The sequence below is a fragment of the Mauremys mutica genome, chromosome 5, assembly GCF_020497125.1.
Source record: "Mauremys mutica isolate MM-2020 ecotype Southern chromosome 5, ASM2049712v1, whole genome shotgun sequence".
NCBI lineage: Eukaryota > Metazoa > Chordata > Testudines > Geoemydidae > Mauremys > Mauremys mutica.
The window spans coordinates 129369602-129390050 of record NC_059076.1 but is presented as its reverse complement, the minus strand read 5'-3'; the positions used below and the strand labels follow the sequence as shown (position 1 = coordinate 129390050).

The 20449-nt window shown below is 49.5% G+C and overlaps 1 protein-coding gene across 2 annotated transcripts in view; it reads left to right on the top strand.

Moving 5' to 3' along the window:
• REEP1 (receptor accessory protein 1) overlaps positions 1-20449 on the top strand; it is a 97327-nt gene that overhangs the window by 63619 nt on the left and 13259 nt on the right. The window contains exon 7 of one of the 2 annotated variants that reach the window (XM_045017295.1): positions 7277-7312. The exons of the other annotated variant lie outside the window; for it this stretch is intronic. Coding sequence (XP_044873230.1) covers positions 7277-7312 — 36 coding nt within the window. The remainder of the gene's footprint in view (positions 1-7276; positions 7313-20449) is intronic. 2 annotated transcript variants of the gene reach the window in all.

The following is a 20449-nucleotide window of genomic DNA, read 5'->3' as shown; positions in this document are numbered from 1 at the left end:
GGGAGAGAGAGATTTGCCAGTCAGGTGGTACCATGTCTGGAGAGCCATGGGCAGGGGTAAGCAGCTGGACTTCCCACCCTACTGCAAACAGAGTGCACTCACACAGTTGTGCCCTCTACCTCACAAACATTTACTGTACATCTTTTTATACTGCTGGGTTAGAGCTAAGAGGACTCAGCTGCTCTGACATCAGAAGGAATCAGCAAAAGTATCTCTGCCTCTGTGCACAGTATGTGACAGGGTGACTCAGCTGAAAGGCTTTGCATTCCTGTAAAGGCTCTGAGAACCTGCCAGACAGTTACAGTGACAGCAGTAGCTAGATTACAGGGGACAGCCACAAATCTCCTACAGCTTCAAGAGGATTTACAGAAATCCTGGCCCCTGCTAACATATTGTAACAACCGGGGCTCGGTATTGCAAGTGGAACTCCTGCTTTGTGAAGAGAGTTGTTCCAGCCTGGCGTGCACTACTGGGTCCTGCGTTTTTTAAAAGAGGAAATCTAGTTGTTTGGGCACAAGCCTAGGGGCATGGCTACACTTGCAGATGTAGAGTGCTGAGAGTTAAACCCGCCTTCGGAGAGCGCAGTAGGGGAAGTGCTGCAGTCTGTCCACACTGACAGCTGCCAGTGCACTGGGGTGGCTACATTTGCAGCACTTGCAGTGGCATTGGGAGCGGTGCATTATGGGCAGCTATCCCAGCATGCAAGTGACTGCAACATGCTTTTCAAATGGGGGGTGAGGTGGGGTGAAGTGTGACAGGGAGTATGTTGTGTGTATGTGGGGGAAGAGAGTGGGTTTTGGGCACGTCAGCATACTGTCTTGTAAGTTCAGACAGCAGCAGACCTCCCCCTCCCCTCTGCCTCTCTCTCTCTCTCACACAGCATTCCCGTCTGTCAGAAATGGAGCTTTCAAATGGCATATCCGCATTCCTACAGTGATTCAAAACAGTGACAAGAGTGGCCACTTGACATAGGGGATTATGGGACGTTTCCAGAGGCTGATCAGAGCGCAGTAATGCAAGACCTCGTCCACACTGGCGCCACGGCGCTCCAGCGGGGGCACAGCAAACGTTATTCCAATCGCCGAGGCGGAGTACCAGCAGCGCTGAAGCCATGGAGTCAGAGCGCTCTGCGTGCCTTGCCAGTGTGGACGGGGAGTGAGCTAGGGCGCCCGGGGCTCCTTTATTGTGTGGTAACTCGCAAGTGTAGCCAAGCCCTAGGACTTAATGGACCTGGGTTCAAGTTCTTCCTCCACCACAGACTTCCTGGGTGACCTTGGATAAGTCACATGGTCCCAGAGCCTCAAAGGGATTTAGGTGCCTTACTCCTAATCGGAGTTAGATGCCTAAATACCTTTTGAGGATCTGGGCCATAGTGTCTCTGTGCCTCAGTGCATCTGTCAAATGGGGATAGTAGCACTTCCCAGAGGTGTTATGAAGACAAATGTTAAAGATTTCAAGGTGCTCAGATACTATGGTAAACACCTTAGCTAGGTTCCTAGGTGCTTTTTACTTCAGTGACTGAAATTAATAAAATATGCAATTAACTCCCCCCAGAAGTTTCTCTTTGGGATCAGTTCCAGTTGTTGGAGAGAGTTTCTGGAGGAGAGTGTGTGTTGTTCCTGAACCGCTTTCTCTGTTGCTAGTAATAACATTCCATCTTGTCACAAGGTCTCAGAGTCCATGGCCCATCCAAATTCCCTATTTTGCACGTGGGAGGAAAATTCTCTCTTGAGAAAGCCATGTGTTAGTGTCGCGGGGTGCTCTCCTCACCACTGTAGCGCCTCCTTCTGGCTGCATCCAGCAATTAGCTCTGCCTGGCCATCAGCCCTTCCTGCAGTACCACTCCACTGCTCTCTCTCGGGACTCAAATGTTTGCGCTTCGTGGCTTTGCCCTCTGGACAGGTCACTGTATTCCTCCCCTCTCCAGGTACTAGCAACATCTTCCACAGCATCCCAGGCATAGGCATCAACTCCATGGGTGCTCCAAGGCTGGAGCACCCAGGGAAAAACAATAGTGAGCACCCACCAGCCACCCAACAATCAGCTGGTCAGTGGGCCCCACCAATCAGCTTCTCCCCTCCCCCCAGCACTTCCTGCCCACCACCAATCAGCTGTTCGGTGGCAGGCAGGAGGCACTGGGGGATGCAGAGGAGCATGTGTGGGAAGAGGCAGAGCAAGGACATGGCACGCTTGGGGGAGGTGGCAGGAAGAGGCAGGGTGGGAGCAGGGGCTCAGGGGATGGACAGGAAGATTCAGAGCAAGGGTGGGGCCTTGGGGCAGGGTCTCAGAGCAGGGCTGGAGCACCCCCAGGAAAAGCCGACAGTCAGCACCTGTGGTCCTAGGCAGTCCTGAAGTCCACTGCCCTGGCTAAGCGATTCCCTCAGTGCCTGGGATGAATGGTCCCAGACAGTTTTCAAGATCACTGCCCCGGTTGTACCACTCACTCATTCAGTGGCTGGTAGGGGAACCCAGGCCTACCCCCTACATTGGGTTCCAGTCCAGGGGCCCTGTCTCCTGCAGCTGAGGTCTGTACTACCTCAAACCAACCGGCCACCCCACCTGCACTACTTACCTTGCCTATCCCAGCTGCGTATTCACCACCATCGCTAATCTCCCAGCTCTGCTCGACAAACCCTTCCTTTCTGGTTCAACCCCCTTTCCTCCCAGAGAGCATTCCTAGAGCCCACTCTCTGCCACCAGCTCCCCGGCTTTATAGACACCCCTCCTGTTGCTCCACAGGTGAGCTTTCTGCTTCCCTTAATTAGGGCTCTGTAAATATCCCCCAGCTTGGGGCCTCATAGGTTAATTGCCCCACCTGGCCTACGTTATCCCCTTCTACAAGTGTGGGGAACACACCCCATCATGGTTAGTCTTTCTAAAACCTTTACCTTGTTTCCTCCACTTAGCACCAGCTGCCTTTTGCCTACATTACTCGTGGATCAACAGGCAATTGATTTAAACCAGCTCTATGTTGCTTCAGTGATGAGGTGGCTGCTAAACAATTTTCTGCAGTTTAATAGTAATACAGATGGTTCCATGCATCACTAAGGCACTGAGGGCCCAATCCCATAGATGCCTAGGGTGTGTCTACACTGCACTCAAACACCCACGGCTGGCCTGTGTCAGCTGACTCAGGCTCAGGCTCTGGGGCTGTAAAATTGCCGTGTAGACATTTGGGCTCGGGCTGGAGCTTGTACTCTGGGACCCCGTGGGAGGGGAGAATGTCTACACTGCAATATAAGCCCAGGGTTAGTAGAATTCGAGTTAACAGATCCTGAGTTTGTTACCTCATTTGTAACCCCAGGTTAGGAATTGTTGAAACCTGGGTCCTAGCCTGGGGCTCCAGTGTCTGTCATGTGTTATGCGAGCTCAAGTCCAACCACTCTAGTGCCCTCAGAAAACATAGCCACTCTAGCCCTTTGTTTGTGGTGCAGTGTGGGAAAACTTGACTATCAAACTTGACGGTCCAGAGGACAAAGAAAGTTGGTCCATGGCACCATGGGATACTTTTGGCAGACTCCCAAAGCATGAGTCTAGCGAGGCTGCATCTACACTGCAAAGAAAATAGGGCTTAAACCCTGGGTCCCAGCTTGACTCAGGTTCGGACCCTTCACCCCGATAGGTCCTGGACTGGGTCTGAGCCACGAGTTAGCACGATTTGTGTGTAGATGGAAGGGAGATTGGCTTGAGCCTGAGTTTGAATCGTGGGCTTATGTTGCAGTGTAGACATACACTTAGGTTTGGTCTACACCTAAAACTTAGGTTGACCTATCTGCATTGCTTGGGGCCAGTGGCACTGGAACACTTTTTACCGTGGGGGTGCTGAAAGCCAGTGGTCCCCAAAATTTTTACCTCACACCCCCTCTGACCCCTGTCCATGCCCCTTCTCCCCAGAGCTCAGGCCAGGACTGGCTGTGGCTTGTGGGTGAGAGGAGACGCGGACAGGGGTAAGGGTGTGACAGACCCAGAGCAGTGGGGTACAGGAGTCTGGTAAAGAGCAAATATACTGGTCACTGGATGAGTAGTTTTCTGTTCCCTGAGTGACCAGAGCAGGGGCTGCAATAGAGTAATCAGGAACCTGCTAGAGCCAATTAAGACAGGCAGGATAATTAAGACACCTGGAGCCAATTAAGAAACTGCTAGAATCAATTAGGAAAGGCCAGCTAATCAAGGCACCTGAGTTAAAAGGGACCTCACTTCAGTTTGTGGCGTGCATGTGAGGAGCTGGGAGCAAGAGGCACGAGGCGCTGAGAGTGAGAAGACATATTGCTGGAGGATTGAGGAGTACAAGCGTTATCAGGCACCAGGAGAAAGGTCCTGTGGTGAGGATAAAGAAAGTGGTGGGAGGAGGCCATGGGGAAGTAGCCCAGGGAGTTGTAGCTGTTGCACAGCTGTACCAGGAGGCACTCTAGACAGCTGCAGTCCACAGGGCCCTGGGCTGGAACCCGGAGTAGAGGGCGGGCCTGGGTTGCCCCAAACCTCCCAACTCCTGATCAGACAGAGGAGGAATTGACCTGGACTGTGGCTTCTACCAGAGGGGAAGGTCTCTGGGCTGTTTCCCGACCCACATAGTGAATCTGTGAGGTGAGCAAATCCGCCAATAAGCGCAGGACCCACAAAGGTAGAGGAGGAACTTTGTCACAGGGGGCTGAGGCTGGGACCACAGCTGGGGGTGGGTCCTACAGCTGGGACCCTGGGTGCGGGGCCAAGAGCAGAGCCCCAGGTGTGGGGCTGGTGGCAGCCAGGACCCCAGGCGCAGGGCTAGGAGTGGAGCCCCCGGTGTGAAGCTGGCAGCTCCAGGACTAGGCTGATGGAAGATTTCTTCCATGGATCTTGCTATTGCCTCTCAATGGGGTAAATTTCCTGCAGTGATGGAAACTCCCCTTCCTTTGCTGTGGTAAGTGTCTATACTACAGCCCTGTAGCAGTCTAGCTGCAGCTGTGCCTTTGTAGCACTTGTAGTGTAGACACAGCCTTAGGGCTAGACTCTCCCAGCCACTCGGGGCAATAAGGGAGATTACAGCCTCCCTCACTCGCCTGGTTGGCCCTGCTCTGATGGTGACTGGCTGTGGGGAGGGATAATTCACCCAAGCAGGGGTGTTTCCCCTGATACTCCCCACCATAGAGAGGGGTGGGGCTTGAGAGGAGGTCTGACTCCATCCCCCTTCCCCTCTCGTTGGCCAGAGTAGGTGGCTGGATGCACAGGGGGACGTAAGCTGCTCCATGAAAATGGGTGGTGGGGCCGAGAGCCACAGCCCGTTATCTGCTCTCCTGGCACAGCACAGCTACATGTGACATTGCCCGCAGACAGTCATGTGACAGTCTAGCCCCTAGGCTGGGGAGTAACTGTGTTCCAGTGCTGAGGTGCCATTGAAGTCATGACACGTATCTGCTTATGTGAGTACATTTATTCCTGGGTATATCCTTTCTCAGCCTTTTGCCCCAGTAAAAAGAGACACGTCGGGGTTGGGCTGGGAGCACGGCAGAGCTCATGACCCGACCTCTTTGGCAGAAGAGACCTACCACCAGCAATGTAAGTTAGAGCAGGATTCTTTCTGTTCTAACTTTGTGCTGGGGCCAGGCGGCCCTGAACTGGGAAGATGCAGCCGGCTCCCTGAGGCCGCCACTGCTCTACAGAGTGGCCAGACTGGGGTTTTCTTGTAACTTCTCAAACTAAGGATTTGCAGAGCAGACTCTCTAGGTGCATGACAAATTGGTCATTCGAGTGTTCCTAAACTTCGGTGCCTCTACTAACCACAATGACTCTGGGAGTGAATCTATGATGGGGTGGGGGGAAATATATCTATTACATGAACTAAGATACATATTAGGAAAATAAATCCCCTTGAAAAGATTATCTGTAAGTGAGATCAGAACTGCTGTCCTTCACTCTTCCTGCTATTTCTTGCTTAGACAGCAGCATGGTGAAGTTAAGCACAGTTAAGCAGAGCCTTAGGAATTGAGTTTAGGGCTTGGTTCTGATCTAATTTTTCTATCCCATAGCATTTCATCCTGCCCCTCTTCACCGTAGTACCTGACTGCCTTCTGTGTAAAATCAATAGCAAGTCCCTAGCAGACTTCATGGAGTCTCAGGCACCTCTCTTTTACACTGGTTTTACACTGACATTGACTTGAGTGGAGTGACTCCTGATTTGTGCTGGTCTGGAACAAGAATCGGGCCCTCAGAGATCAGCTGGCTCAGTGGATCAAACCTTGCTTTCCAAAAGCCATTTCCTCTTAGTGCCAATGTGTCCTTTCTCCGTGTATAGGGATCAGTTGGGGGCATACTTTGTAAGGACCAGACTAGGAGCAATTTCTCCGAAGTTTTAAAAGACAGGTGCCACTTGCCTGCAGGTGAAGGTCACAACTTGTGAGTTACCTGTGCCTTGGGACTGAAGGGTTCTATAAAACTCCCTGGACCATCTTCATCCCAAGTGTAACACCACTGAAGTACAGCCTATTGTGTCCTTCTAAGATAGAGATTTTGACACTCTGTCCATGTCTGATTTGTAGCGATAGTAATGACCATTCTGATGTAATGCTCAGAAGCTGGGTGAATGACTAAACCAATGCTTCCAACATAACTCCTCTGTAAATCTATTGAATGAAGTAGATCTGTATGGATGCAAACCCTACATTATGGAACGGTGCGGTTATTCTCATATAACCTCCACAGGCTGTGTGGAGCGTGGCTTAGTCAGTCTTACAGAGACTGTTAAAGGCATGTCAGAGAGCAGTGTTGTCTAGTGGTCTGAGCACAGGGCTGGGAGCCCAGAACTTCTGTACCTAACCTCCGCTCTACCACTCCCTACCTGCAGTGGCCTTCAGTAAAGCATTTAACATCTTTGTCTGTCCCCGCATTGGTAAATGGAGATGGTAACACTTGCCTACCTCAAAGACCCGGATTGGCGGGTAGTGATTGATCTGTCGGGGATCAATTTATCGCATCTCGTGTAGACACGATAAATCGATCCCTGATCGCTCTGCCATCAACTCCTGTACTCCATCGTGGTGAGAGGTGGAAGCGGAGTTGACGGGGGAGCGGCGGCAGTAGACCCTGCACCGTGAGGACACGAGGTAAGTTGACCTAAGATACGTCGACTTCAGCTATGCTATTCTTGTAGCTGAAGTTGCGTATCTTAGGTTGATTTCTCCCCCCATGTGTAGACCAGGCCTGAGTCGTGATTGTACAGAGCTTGGGAAGAAAAGTTAAGCGCTCTGTAAGTGTTGTTGTTGATGCAGCACGGTTGATTCTTAACGCTCAGCTCCTCTTTCAGTTTGCTCATGTTGTTCGGTGTGCCGAATCCTCAGAGGTGAGTGCTGGATTCCACGCATCCCTTGTGAGCATGCGATGTCTTGCAATTCTTATTCTTGCTTCCTGGGTTTCCTAACAAAGAGGACAAATGAATAAGGCTGGGGCAACAATGAATGAGTTTGTAACTGTGAAAAATGAGACTCGGGGCTGCGCTATGTGTGTTTCGTTGCTAACCATGCATTGCAGTGAGCTCTTCCTTTCAACTTACTGACCTGCATTACAGAGGTTGTGGAGTGCTTTGACTTCAGCCCTGTGGATATTGGGGAGTTTTTGTGCCACTGTTGCTACACCAGTGCAAATCCCCAGCATAAATACATTGTGCCAATGTAAGATAGGGCTTGCTCTGCTGTGACTAAGCAAGAGTAAATTACCAGGGTACATCACACCAGTCCCAGCCTCATGTTGCACTGTTGCTAGGACTTTGCACAGATGTCACTACATAGATGCATTTACACCAGTACAAATTTCTCTAAAGTAGGCCTGGTCTAGACCTAAAACTGGGGTCGACCTCGCTACATCGCTCAGGGCTGTGAAAAATGTCACACCTGTGACATTGTTAAGCTGACCTAAGTTATGGTTTAGACACTGGTAGGTCAATAGAAGAATGCCAGGGCATGTCTACACTACAAACTTTTGCTGACGCAAATGACGTTGGCATAAAGCCACTTCAGTTATTTTAATCCTTGTGCACATGCAAACTTTGCTTCTTGCGTTCGTGCTGCGTGTACTCAGTAGGGGTGTTTCTGTCAATGCACAATGTGGTGCACCATGGTTAGGTATCCCAGAGTGCAACTTGCTGCCATCCAGCTCCCTGACTTTTTGCAAAGTTTTGGCAAAGGGTGGGGCAGAAATGAGTTGCACAGGGTTAAGTGGGACTGCAGGGTCAAGCTCCTATCCTGTAGTGCCATCTTTATCCCATAATTTTTGCATCTATTTTGAAAATACCATGAACCTGCATGGGACCTGTCACTGTCCGCTATCTCTGACAGACGCATGGAGCCTGCACAGCTTTGCACAGTAATCATGAACATTGCAAGCACAGGATGCACGATCCACCAGTATTTGCAGAACCACAAGAAGCGCTGTGGGGAACATGATGATTTCCTAGAGGTCAGATTGCTGTAGGATGTGGCAAGAACCAATTCATGGTTGGTGGTGGTAGTCACAGAGCAGCTGGAAATGGCAGTGCGCCACTTCTGGGCCTGAGAAATGAACACTGACTGTTGGGTTCACATTGGAATGCAGGCTTGGGATGACATGCAGTGGCTGCAGAACTTACAGATGTGCAAGGCCACATTCCTGGATCTCCTGCACAGGGACACCAGAATGAGAGCTGCACTGACAGTGGAGAAGCAAGTGGCGATTGCACTGTGGAAACTTGCAGCACTGGATTGCTACCAGTGGGAAATCATTTTGGGGTTGGAAAATGCACTGTGGGGGCTGTTGTCATGCAAATGTGCAGGGCCATTAATCGTCTCCAGCTATGCAGGACTGTGACTCTAGGCAATGTGCAGGGTATAATGAATGGCTTTGCAGCAGTGAGGTTCCCGAACTGAAGTGGAGCAATAGACAGCATGCATATCCCTATTTGGCACCAGACCACCTTGCCACAGAGTACATCAATAGAAATGGCTACTTTTCGGTGGTTATGCAAGTTCTGGTAGATTTATCTATGACACTCTGAGTACCTGTTCCAGACCTGAAGAGTTCTGTGTAAGCTCCAAAGAGTGTGTCTCTCACTGACAGAAGTTGGTCCAATGGAAGATATTAGCTCACCCACCTTGTCTCTCTAATGTCCTTGGACCGACAGGGCTACGATAACACTGCATACAACAATGGAAGTTATTTATCCTCATTTAGCACACACATTGTGTTCAGTGTTGTACAAGATGCAAGAATAAATATAGTCTCAGCCCCAAAGAGTTTATAGTTTAAAGAGGGAGACACACAAGGCTTGTCTACACTAGGAAAATTAGAAGCCACTTTGTAGCCATTATATAATAATAATCATTATATAATGCCCACATCTGTAATTTTCACTCCGTGCATCTGAAGAAGTGGGTTTTTTATCCACGAAAGCTTATGTTCAAACAAATCTGTTAGTCTTTAAGGTGCTACCGTACTCCTTGTTGTTTTTGTGGATACAGAGTAACACGGCTACCCCCTGATATTTGTAGCCATGGTGCTGCTGTAGCCATGAGAGCAATAGCATCAGTGTAAGTGCATGTAAGGGCTTGGCTACACTTACAAGTTGCAGCGCTGGTGGAGGCTTTCCAGCGCTGCAATTACACCCTGTCCACACTTACAGGGCACAACCAGCGCTGCAACTCCCTGGCTGCAGCGCTGGCTGAAAACCTGGTCGGGTTGGGGTATAAGGAATGCAGCGCTGGTGATCCAGCGCTGCTCATCAGGTGTGGACACTCACCAGCGCTTTAATTGGCCTCCAGGGAATAAGGAGGTATCCCAGAATTCCTGTTCAGCCACTCTGCTCATCAGTTTGCACTCTACTGCTCTGGCCTCAGGTGACCCGCCCTTTAAATGCCCCGGGAATTTTTAAAAAAATCCCCTTCCTGTTTGCTGCAGCCAGGTGTGGAGTGCAATCAGTTAATCTTTCCAGGTGACCATGCCTCCACGCGGCAAACGAGCCCCAGCATGGAGCAATGGCAAGTTGCTGGACCTCATTAGTGTTTGGGGGGAGGAAGCTGTGCAGTCCCAGCTGCGCTCCAGCCGTAGGAATTACGATATCTTTGAGCAGGTATCAAGGTCCATGCTGGATAGGGGCCATGATCGGGACGCGCTGCAATGCAGGGTTAAAGTAAAGGAGCTGCGGAGTGCCTATTACAAAGCCCGCGAGGGGAACCGCCGATCCGGCGCTGCCCCCACGACCTGCCGTTTTTACAGGGAGATGGACGCGATACTTGGGGGTGACCCCACTGCCAATCCGAGGACCACGATGGACACTTCTGAGCAGGGTGGGGGACAGGAGCAGGAGGAGGAGGAGGAGGTGGGGGATAAACCGCGAGTGAAGCTACTGGGATGGGGGAAGACACCCCAGTGTCCCAGGAGGCATGCAGCCAGGAGCTCTTCTCAAGCCAGGAGGATGGTAGCCAATCGCAGCAGCCAGCAGTTGCTGAAGGACAAGCAGAGGAGCGGGTTACCGGTAAGCGGCTTTTATTTTCTGGGTGGAAAAGTTTTGGGAGAAGAGAGGGGGTTAGGGCTGCATGCATGCATGCCTAGATGTGGAATAGCCCATTGATGTGGTCTATCACGTCGCGGTAATCGGCTGCAGTAATCTCCTCAAAAGTTTCAGCCAGAGCGTGGGCAATGTGCCTGCGCAGGTTTATAGGGAGAGCCGCTGTGGTCCTTGTCCCAGTCAGGCTAACGCGTCCGCGCCACTGTGCCGCGAGGGGTGGGGGGACCATTGCTGCACACAGGCAAGCTGCATAGGGGCCAGGGCGGAATCCGCATTGCTGTAGAAGACCTTCCCGCTCTTCCCTGGTGACCCGCAGCAGGGAGATATCTTCCAGGAGTAACTCCTGTGGAAAATGTTGGGAGACTGTTTAGTGCAGATCCCCCCTGCAGCTGTTTGCTGTTTGCTGTCCCCAACGCACAGAAACCCCTGCACAGCCATGAAGCACCCAGTACCCCTCACTCACCATTTCGTGGCTTCTGTTGTGTTATGTGTGTGGGAAAAGTATGCTAAGGTGAGGACTGAAAACTCCTTCAGTGTGTGGGAATTACTGTCTGGATGAGATAATGAAAACAATGGTACCCTGTTAACTGTTGCCATTTTTGCCTTCCAAAAGTGACCTTGACTGCTGGACTGACCAGATCTACCACTGCACAGAGACTGCAGAATCTGAGGGAAAAAGCCCCGAAAGACCAAGGAAGACATGCTGAAAACAGTTATTGATCACTCTGCTCCAGAGAGTAAACAGCTGCAGCAGTGGAGAGAAAGGGAAAGCATGATCCGCCAGAGACAATGGCGGAGAAACGCTGTGGCAAAGAGGAAAAGCACAAACCAGCTGCTAGACATCCTGTCGCGCCAAGCGGACTCTCTCCAGGCTCTCGTAGCCATGCAGGCAGAGCAGTCCCATGCTGCCCCACAGCCCCCCCCCCATCCCAAACTTTTTTCTCTTCTGCCCCAATGTCAGCTCCAAACCCCCTTCCCCAGCATCCAGGTTCTTACCACCACCAGCTGCCTCCAACACCTGTACGTTCACCAACCAGCCCTGAGAACTACGACCCTTACCCTCTGCACTCAACCCCCATCACCATGCAGTATATGCACCCTGAAGTGCCGCAGCCATTGCACAGCACTGCAGACAGGACATATGCACAATTGTGACTGTACAGTTCACCAACCCACCCCCCTGCCCTTTTAGGTTCCTGAAATGTTGTGTGTCTGTCAATGAAGTTTTTTTCTTTTCAATAAAATAAATCTTGGCTTTGAAAACAGTCTTTATTATTGCAGATAGTGAAAGATACCTTATCCCAGTAAAGAAACAGTCACTGCAAATCATGTTACGGAATAATAGAATCCTAACAGTGTAACCACTGCACTTCACTCCCATGCAAGGCAGCAAACATTACTGTTGGCTTTCAGCCTCAAATTCTTCCCTCAAGGCATCCCTAATCCTTGTAGCCCTGTGCTGGGCCTCTCTAGTAGCCCTGCTCTCTCGCTGTGCAAATTCAGCCTCCAGGACTTGAACCTCGGTGGTCCATTCCTGACTGAATGTTTCACCCTTCCCTTCACAAATATTATGGAGGGTACAGCATGCGGATATAACCGCGGGGATGCTGCTTTCCCCCAAGTCTAGCTTCCCATACAAGGACCTCCAGCGGGCTTTTAAACGCCCAAAAGCACACTCCACAGTCATTCGGCACCGGCTCAGCCTGTAGTTGAACCGGTCCTTGCTCCTGTCAAGCTTCCCTGTATAGGGTTTCATGAGCCAAGGCAGTAACGGGTAAGCGGGGTCTCCAAGGATCACAATGGGCATTTCGACGTCCCCTACTGTGATCTTCCTGTCTGGGAAATAAGTCCCTGCCTGCATCTTCCTGAACAGTCCACTGTTCCGAAAGATGTGTGCATCATGCACCTTTCCAGGCTAGCCTGTGTAAATGTCAATGAAACGCCCACGGTGATCCACAAGCGCCTGGAGAACCATAGAGAAATACCCCTTCCGATTAACATACTCTGATGCTAGGTGGGGGGGGTGCCAGAATAGGAATATGCGTCCCATATATCGCCCCTCCACAGTTAGGGAAACCCATTTGTGCAAAGCCATCCACAATGTCCTGCACGTTCCCCAGAGCCACGGTCCTTCTTAGCAGGATGCGATTAATTGCCCTGCAAACTTGCATCAACACGATTCCAATGGTCAACTTTCCCACTCCAAACTGGTTCCCGACCGACCGGTAGCTGTCTGGAGTTGCCAGCTTCCAGATTGCAATAGCCACCCGCTTTTCCACCGTCAGGGCAGCTCTCAATCTTGTGTCCTTGCGCCGCAGGGTGGGGGCGAGCTCAGCACACAGTCCCATGAAAGTGGCTTTTCTCATACGAAAGTTCTGCAGCCACTGCTCATCATCCCAGACTTCCATGACGATGTGATCCCACCACTCAGTGCTTGTTTCCCGAGCCCAAAAGCGGCGTTCAACGGTGCTGAGCATTTCCGTGAATGCCACAAGCACTGTAGTGTCACACGCGGCAGGCGACTCGATATCATCGTCGGACTCCTCACTGTCACTTTGGAGCTGAAGGAATAGCTCAACTGCCAAACGTGTTGTGCTGGCGACACTCATCAGCACTGTCCTCAGCAGCTCAGGCTCCATTTCCCACAGAAATCACGATTCACAGACAGAGTAAAAAACAGAAAGAAACTCACAATGGCGCCAAACGTGGCCGGAAAGACTGTGAATGCTGGGCTGTGAAGCGATGCACCACGGGGCGTTGGCACAGGAAGCGGAATGAGCCACACACTTCCTTCCCCTTCCCACAATACTCAGCCCCAAAATGGGACGAGGTGCTCTGTGAGATAGCTGCCCACAATGCATCTCTCAATACAGCACTGGAAATGCTGCAAGTGTGGCCACACTGCAGCGCTGGTAGCTGTCAGTGTGGCCACACTCCAGCGCTGGCCCTATACAGCTGCATGACCAGCGCTGTAACTCCCAGCGCTGCAACTTGTAAGTGTAGCCAAGCCCTAAGACTCCATTATTTTTCTCATGGAAACCTGCTCCTGTATCATTTAGTCATATAAATGTAGTGTCTCAGGGGCCGAGGTATGGACCAGGACTCCATTGTGCTAGGCGCTGCAGAAACACAGAACAAAAAACAGCCCCTGCCCCAAATGTAAAACCATTATTTTTATTGGAAAACAGCATTGCAGGAACAATCTGCTGCTCTTGCTCCATGCGCAATGCTCCACGAGTGTCATTCACATCACACAACATTACTCAGGAAACAGATATTATTATAATAAAAAAACCAGGAAAAAATATCATAACCCAGAACATTTATGGCAAAGTCCTATTTCCTTTGCTGCAGATGAGATTTTTGCCATTGGCTTCAGTGGAATAGAAGTTGGCATGCAATTGGTTACAGGTGTCATGGAATGTATTTTACCATTTTTATTAATCTGCAACCCCTTGATTCCCTCAGAGAGAGAGAATAAAGGGCGGGCTAAGCAGGCACTGGAATCACTCCAGATAGCAGGTAGATCTGTCAATATCAGACCACAGTGGAACTCTTATACTGAAGCTGTTTGTTTCACAGAACAGCTCAATTATGCATTTGTTCACTCTAACTGGCCTCACAATCTGCACATGCAGGATACTGATATAATTCAGGACATTCATCCTCCTTTTCTATGAACAGTTTCACTAACTCCAAGCCCACTGTAAATGGGTTCCACAATAGATATGAAAATGTGTCTTCTTGACAGTTCCTGTGTCAGCCTTTCTTACTCTGACTCAGTGCTATGCCTTTTCTGGCAAAGTTCCCACCAGTGGCTTTTAAACAAGTCTTTGATTTACTTCTACTATATTAAGGCCCCGTTGAAAGATCAGGCTATAACATCAGGGAACATTGATACCATGAAATCATAACTTGGTTCCATCCTGGGATCTTCAGAAAGGGTTAAATGAATATCCCCAGTGATGCATGCTTGTTTGTAGGATGCTGGCTGTGTCTGGAAAATGCACAAACCCTGATGGGATATTAAACAAGCTTTCTTGGAATTTGCATTTTTAAAACTAAATGTTGTTGTGGGGTTTTTTTTCTTTAAATTGAATACACTCAGCTCAACCAATCTATCAGATACTTTAGCACTGATGGGAGAGGAGCAATTTCAATTCTGGTAGCCAATTATTAAATCTCTTTCAGATGTAGTAAGCAGAACTGTGAGGAGCGCTGTTATGACAGCAAATGTTGTGCTTTTGTTGAGGGACCCTTATCAGTAAAATACTGATCCAGAACTGGGAACAGTTTAAAATGTTTAAAGATGTTAGTGACCAATGGGACTATTTGCCTGAGCCAGGGCTGGAGGGTTGTGCTCCCAAATGGATGACCAATACAAGGATGTAACACGGGATCCCAGCCTTGGTTGGCAGACTCAGTTAGTCATGCACAACATGTTGCAGTGTGAAGCCAGCTCCTGGAGCTCTCCCAGTAAAATAATGTTGGCTGTTTTCCTGTGTGGGGCTGAATTTAGTCCCCACAAGCAGGGGCGGCTCTACCTTTTTGGCCGCCCCAAGCAGTCATGCGCGGGAGGCGCCCCGGAGCCGCGGGAGCAGCGGACCTCCCGCGGGCATGACTGCGGAGGGTCTGCTGGTCGTGCGGCTCGGCTGGACCTCCCGCAGCTGCGGACGGTTCGCAGGTCCGGCGGCTCTGCTTGAGCTGCCGCAGGCATGCCTGCGGGAGGTCCAGCCGAGCCGCGGGACCAGCGAACCATCCGCAGTCATGCCTGCGGGAGGTCCACTGGAGCCGCGGGACGAGCGCCCCCTCCGCAGTCATGCCTGCGGCAGGTCCGCCGGCCCAGCCTGCCGCCCCCCCAGGAAAGGGCCGCCCCATGCGCGTGCTTGCCGCGCTGGGGTCTAGAGCCGGCCCTGCCCACAAGGCAGGGAGACATGCCATGTACAACCAGTGGCAGGGTTCTCAGGATACAAGTGATCATGATCTTAAAGGTACATTCACCAAATTGTGCATTTTTAACCAATCCTGTGCTAGTATGTTACATATATGCCCAAATCCTTATTTTTAGCATATTACAAGTTACCCCTGAGATTACTGAAATGTGAAAAGTCAATTCGATTTTTAAAATTCTTTCCATGTATGCTGTTTGTTTGCATTTTTGAATTAGGACCATTAAATAGCTTTGTCAGTTTTACTTTTGTTCCTAGTCAGTTTCAATTATAGGTTCTCTGGCACCTGCAGAATGCAGGGCAATATTGATTTGGTTTCAAAAACTATTTCCAGTGCAATTTAAAACCACAGAAAATTTCTACTGGTTGCAGGGTTGGTTTTTTCCCTTTTGTTTGTTTTGAAAACCTCTTGTTACAAAACCTAACTTTTGGGCCAAATTTGACAGGGATGCTATATAGGAATACAAAAGTGAGTACTTTACCTCGCAATTACAACTCATGAGTTTCTCTAGGCTTTAAAATATTTCAATACTTACCCTGCTTAATTCAGGGAATGGGAGGTTGTGTATATAAAAAGTCAACATGTACGTCTGCTGCCAAAGCATTTTAACAATAGAGCATTAAAATATGCATTTCAGTTTAATAAACTGCAATCTAATCACTGGTATTACAAACAGTGATGAAGACACTGTGAAGAAGATTTCTGAGCTCTGAAACAATGTTCCATTTTTCCACAAATGTTTTTCCTAAAAGTTTATTCTTTTCTTTTCTCTATGTGACTATTGTGGGACTCTGATGTAAGTGTTACAGATTTGCATGACTTTTCATCTGAGCTATTTAGAATAGACTAGCTTCTTCCTTGCACTTAACACTTTAATCATTTGTGGGATGTGTGTTTTCATTAACTGATGACTCTGTTGATGATGTGATAGACCTGTTTGCCTGATTAATATTGGGCCTGATTTATGTTTTGAAAAGATGACCCTCCTGCCTCCTTTTGTTTTTATGATTGCTGTACAGTGTGTGGGGGTGACTGTACTTGACTTCTTGGTTTGGCAATGAAACAGTTGCTGTGAGACATGTGATTTATCTAGTTACCTTCTGGAAATGAATATCTTTTGAATCTAATGCACGTAAAGGGATTGAGCTCCATAGTATATGTTATGCTGCTTCCACTGACTCATTAACCAGTATGGAAGAAGTAGGATGAGTGACCCACAGCAAAGAAGATGAGATTTTGCTTTTGTGCGACCTTGTCTTGCATTATAGTAATATGATCTCTAACATGTGACTGATACGATATGTGACTCTGAACTATCCTATTCTCCTATGGGAATTTAATCAGTAAGGAGATCGTGTCATTGGGCAAAATGAGTCCTTTGCTCATCCACCAATCACATATGGGACCAGGTTCTGATCTTTGCTATACCAGTGTAAATCCATTGAGATTACTCTGGATTTTCACAAGTGTAGAGGAGAATAGAGTCCTGTCCATAACAAAGCAATCACTGAACAAGTGCTCTGCTATGAAAGCTCCTTTGCTGCTGCATAATGGGTTTAGTCCTTTCTCAAAGGGGATTTACCAGCCTACATCAAGTCATAGACATTGGAGATGACCACAACCTATTGAGTCATGTTCTTCATCTCCTTGTCAGTAAGTACACAATTGTTCTCTGCTAGCTTAGGCCTGGACTCAGCAAAATACTTAAGCACGTACATAAGTGCTTTTTACAATCGGGGTTTTAGGCCCAAATCCTCAAAGATATTTAGGTGCCTAGTTCCCACTGATTTCAGTAGGAGTTAGGTGCCTTAATACCTTTGATGACACAGGTCTTAGTGCTTTGCCTGGTCTAATTTTAAATGTCTGAAGCATCAAGCCTCAGCATGCTGCTGAATGTTGTTTCCCTCTGAGCGAATTAAAGCTCTCGCTTGCAAAAGCAGCCAGATACAGACTTGCCCTGGCCTGCTGATTATCACAGCCTGAGGGGAGACACCCCTGTATATGACGGGCTTATAGTTTTTGTAATCATGGCAGCAGCTTCAGCTTTGGGAGCTGAGCCATAGAATTCACCTGGGTGCAGATGGAATGCTCCAGTCTCTCTCAAGTGCCATGCGATGCTGCTTTCTAGAGCAATGCATGCACATCTGCTTGGAGATGCGCAGGAGTAAATGTGACAGGCCAAGACCCCATCCACACACATGTAGTTCAGGCTAAGGTGTGGCCCTAAGCATGTCTCAGAGCAGATGTGCTGGAATCGGGGAGGGAGGGGGAGGGATTTGGCTGGCCACTGTTGCTCAGATACAGCCACCTACTGACTGGTCTGTGAAACACTTCTAGTGGTCACACTGAAGGAGGCTAGAGGTTGTTCCTCCAGTGTCTACAGAAATGCTCTGTGCTAGAGCAGCTGGTAGGGGAATGGGTGGTGATGACCTAAAATCCTGCACCAAAGCTGCAGATCATAATAAAACATTTTAGGAAGCACAAAAAGGTCACCCAGCCCCACGTACCCTCCCTTTCAAAGAGCATGTCAGTCCCGATGTATTTCTATACCCCTCAATCCACTCCGCCTCCAGAAACAAATCAAGCTCTCTTGCACTCGTCAATATGCTCTTTGCCTCAGTATCGTTTCCCAGTTGCTTATTGCACAGCAATTATTATTCAAGCTAGTGCCCTTTGCATGAAATACCAAGTTCCCTGTTTATTCTTAGTTTCTCCTTCAACAGAAGCTGGTTTAGAGAATTTACCTCCATCGCCGTTATCCATTTCTCTTCTCCTCCTTCTCTGTCATGGCCACAGAAACCACCCACACAGCTGACACTAATTGGCCCTTTTGATGGCAGCCCTTCTTCAGTAACAGCCCTTCCGTGGCACTAGCATAGGCTGTGCTGTGTTGGAGCACAACTATAGAATACTGCTCTCCCCATGTGTGTTTAGAGGGGACCCCCTGCACACAGATCTCCTCCCTGCTGCATTGCAGAGGGTGTGGGATCAGTCACCTCCAGGGCACCTCCTATCCCTCCACTCCGGATTCCATGGATGGTACTTCCTGGGTCCAAAACCCACAGAGTAGGGGGGGTTAGACCAGGGCCAGATGAACTTTTTGTGGGCCCGGCGCCAAACATATTGTGGGCCCCCAGCGGGCAAGGTGCAGGGGGGCGGGATGGTCAGTCTCCAGAGTGAAGGGCGGGCTGGGGGCATGAGGCACAGCGTGGCGGGCGCAGCCCCGCTCCACGCAGCCCAGCAGCAGGGCACAGTTTACAAACCTGCAGCTGCCAGATGCACACTGGCTGGCCCAGCCCTGTGCTGCCAGCATGCCCCTTCCCTTTGAGGGCTGGCCCCACCCTTATGCCCAGCGCCCCCTCGCCCAGAGACCTCCACCACAGATCTCTATGCCCAGCCCCCAGCCTGCCCAGAGACCTCCCCCGCTGGCCTCCCACCACAACTCCTCCCCCATTCGGCCTCTTCCACCCGCGGCCCCGCCCATGACCCACCCCATTCCGCCCCTTTCCCTGTGGTCATGTCCCCATTCCACCCCCACTCCACCTCTTTCTCCCTTCCACCACTTGCTTCTGCCCCCCTCCACCCACTGAAGGCCCTGAGACTGGCCATGGCGGGGAGCGAGAGCTCCTCTGCCCTGGGGGGCGTGGCAGGGGGAGATTTTCCTGTGGGCCTCAAATCTGCCACTGCCCCCCTTAGTGTGAGGTTTGGGGAGCCTTAGCCTCCCCCGGCCTCCATTACGTGCCACCCAAGATGTTTCTGTGCATTTTTGGTTTTAGTTGCATGGGGTTGTTAGGCCTGAATAAAGATGTAGCACAAAACCAGTTATGCTAACCTGACTGAAGTCAGGCTAACAGAGGTTTCTGGGTAATCCCAGCGTGGAAAAATACTGAGAAGCAGCATGTTTCACAAAGCCCTGGGAAAAAGTGAGATAAGAGAGGGAGGTGCATTCCTCACGTTACCAGCAGCTGCGTTAACTCAAAGATGTCAGGGACTCTAACCCCAACAGCGAAGTTCGTTGTCTGACCGCAGAGAGACAGGCAACACCAGCAAGGTCCGATCAAAAGCTCTTTATTGACAAGTGCACGTGTCAGTAAATAACAGCTCGTATCCGAAGAGAACCAGCAGCCTCTTTTACAACTAAGTATAGGTTATATAGACAGTTCCGTCGCGTCACAAATTATTCATTTCACACAACCCATATCCCACCCCCTTTTGGTTAGTAACAAACCCTAATAACAAAGCACATCTGTCTTTCTTTATAATGTAAGCAAGTTGTGATGCCCCAGCAACTTTCTTATCAGCATGGTTGCCAAGCACCAGAAACTGGAAGACAGGAGTTAACGCAGCTGCTGGTAACGTGAGGAATGCACCTCCCTCTCTTATCTCACTTTTTCCCAGGGCTTTGTGAAACATGCTGCTTCTCAGTATTTTTCCACGCTGGGATTACCCAGAAACCTCTGTTAGCCTGACTTCAGTCAGGTTGGCATAACTGGTTTTGTGCTACATCTTTATTCAGGCCTAACAGGGTTCTGAAGCCTGTTTGCTGATTCTGCTGGATAGTCTAGCTAATTCCTCAGCAACACACCACTTCCTTTAAAACACATTCCCTGGCTAAGGGAATGTCATTGTCCATGTTTGGCAGTACGCGGCTTGAGTTGCATTATTTTACTTGTTTAACCATTGTTGCATTTCTCTAAAAATAATGCAGCTGTGCTACAAGACAAAAGATTATAATTTCTTTGGGAGTGGGTAGAAACTGGGCTTGCTTACAAAGGGGGAAATGTTTTAACCGGTTCTAAAACTGGTTTAGTTAAACTGATTCTAACAATGATTAGCCCCATAGTATAGACCTGGTTATAGGTAGTTTAAGGCAGCCTGACCCATTTTTACTAAACAGGAAACAATCAGACTGCTTTAAACTGCCTCATACTAGCTGTACGCTATGGTTCTTAGACCAGTTTTAAAATCAGTTTTAAAACCAGTTAGAATGTT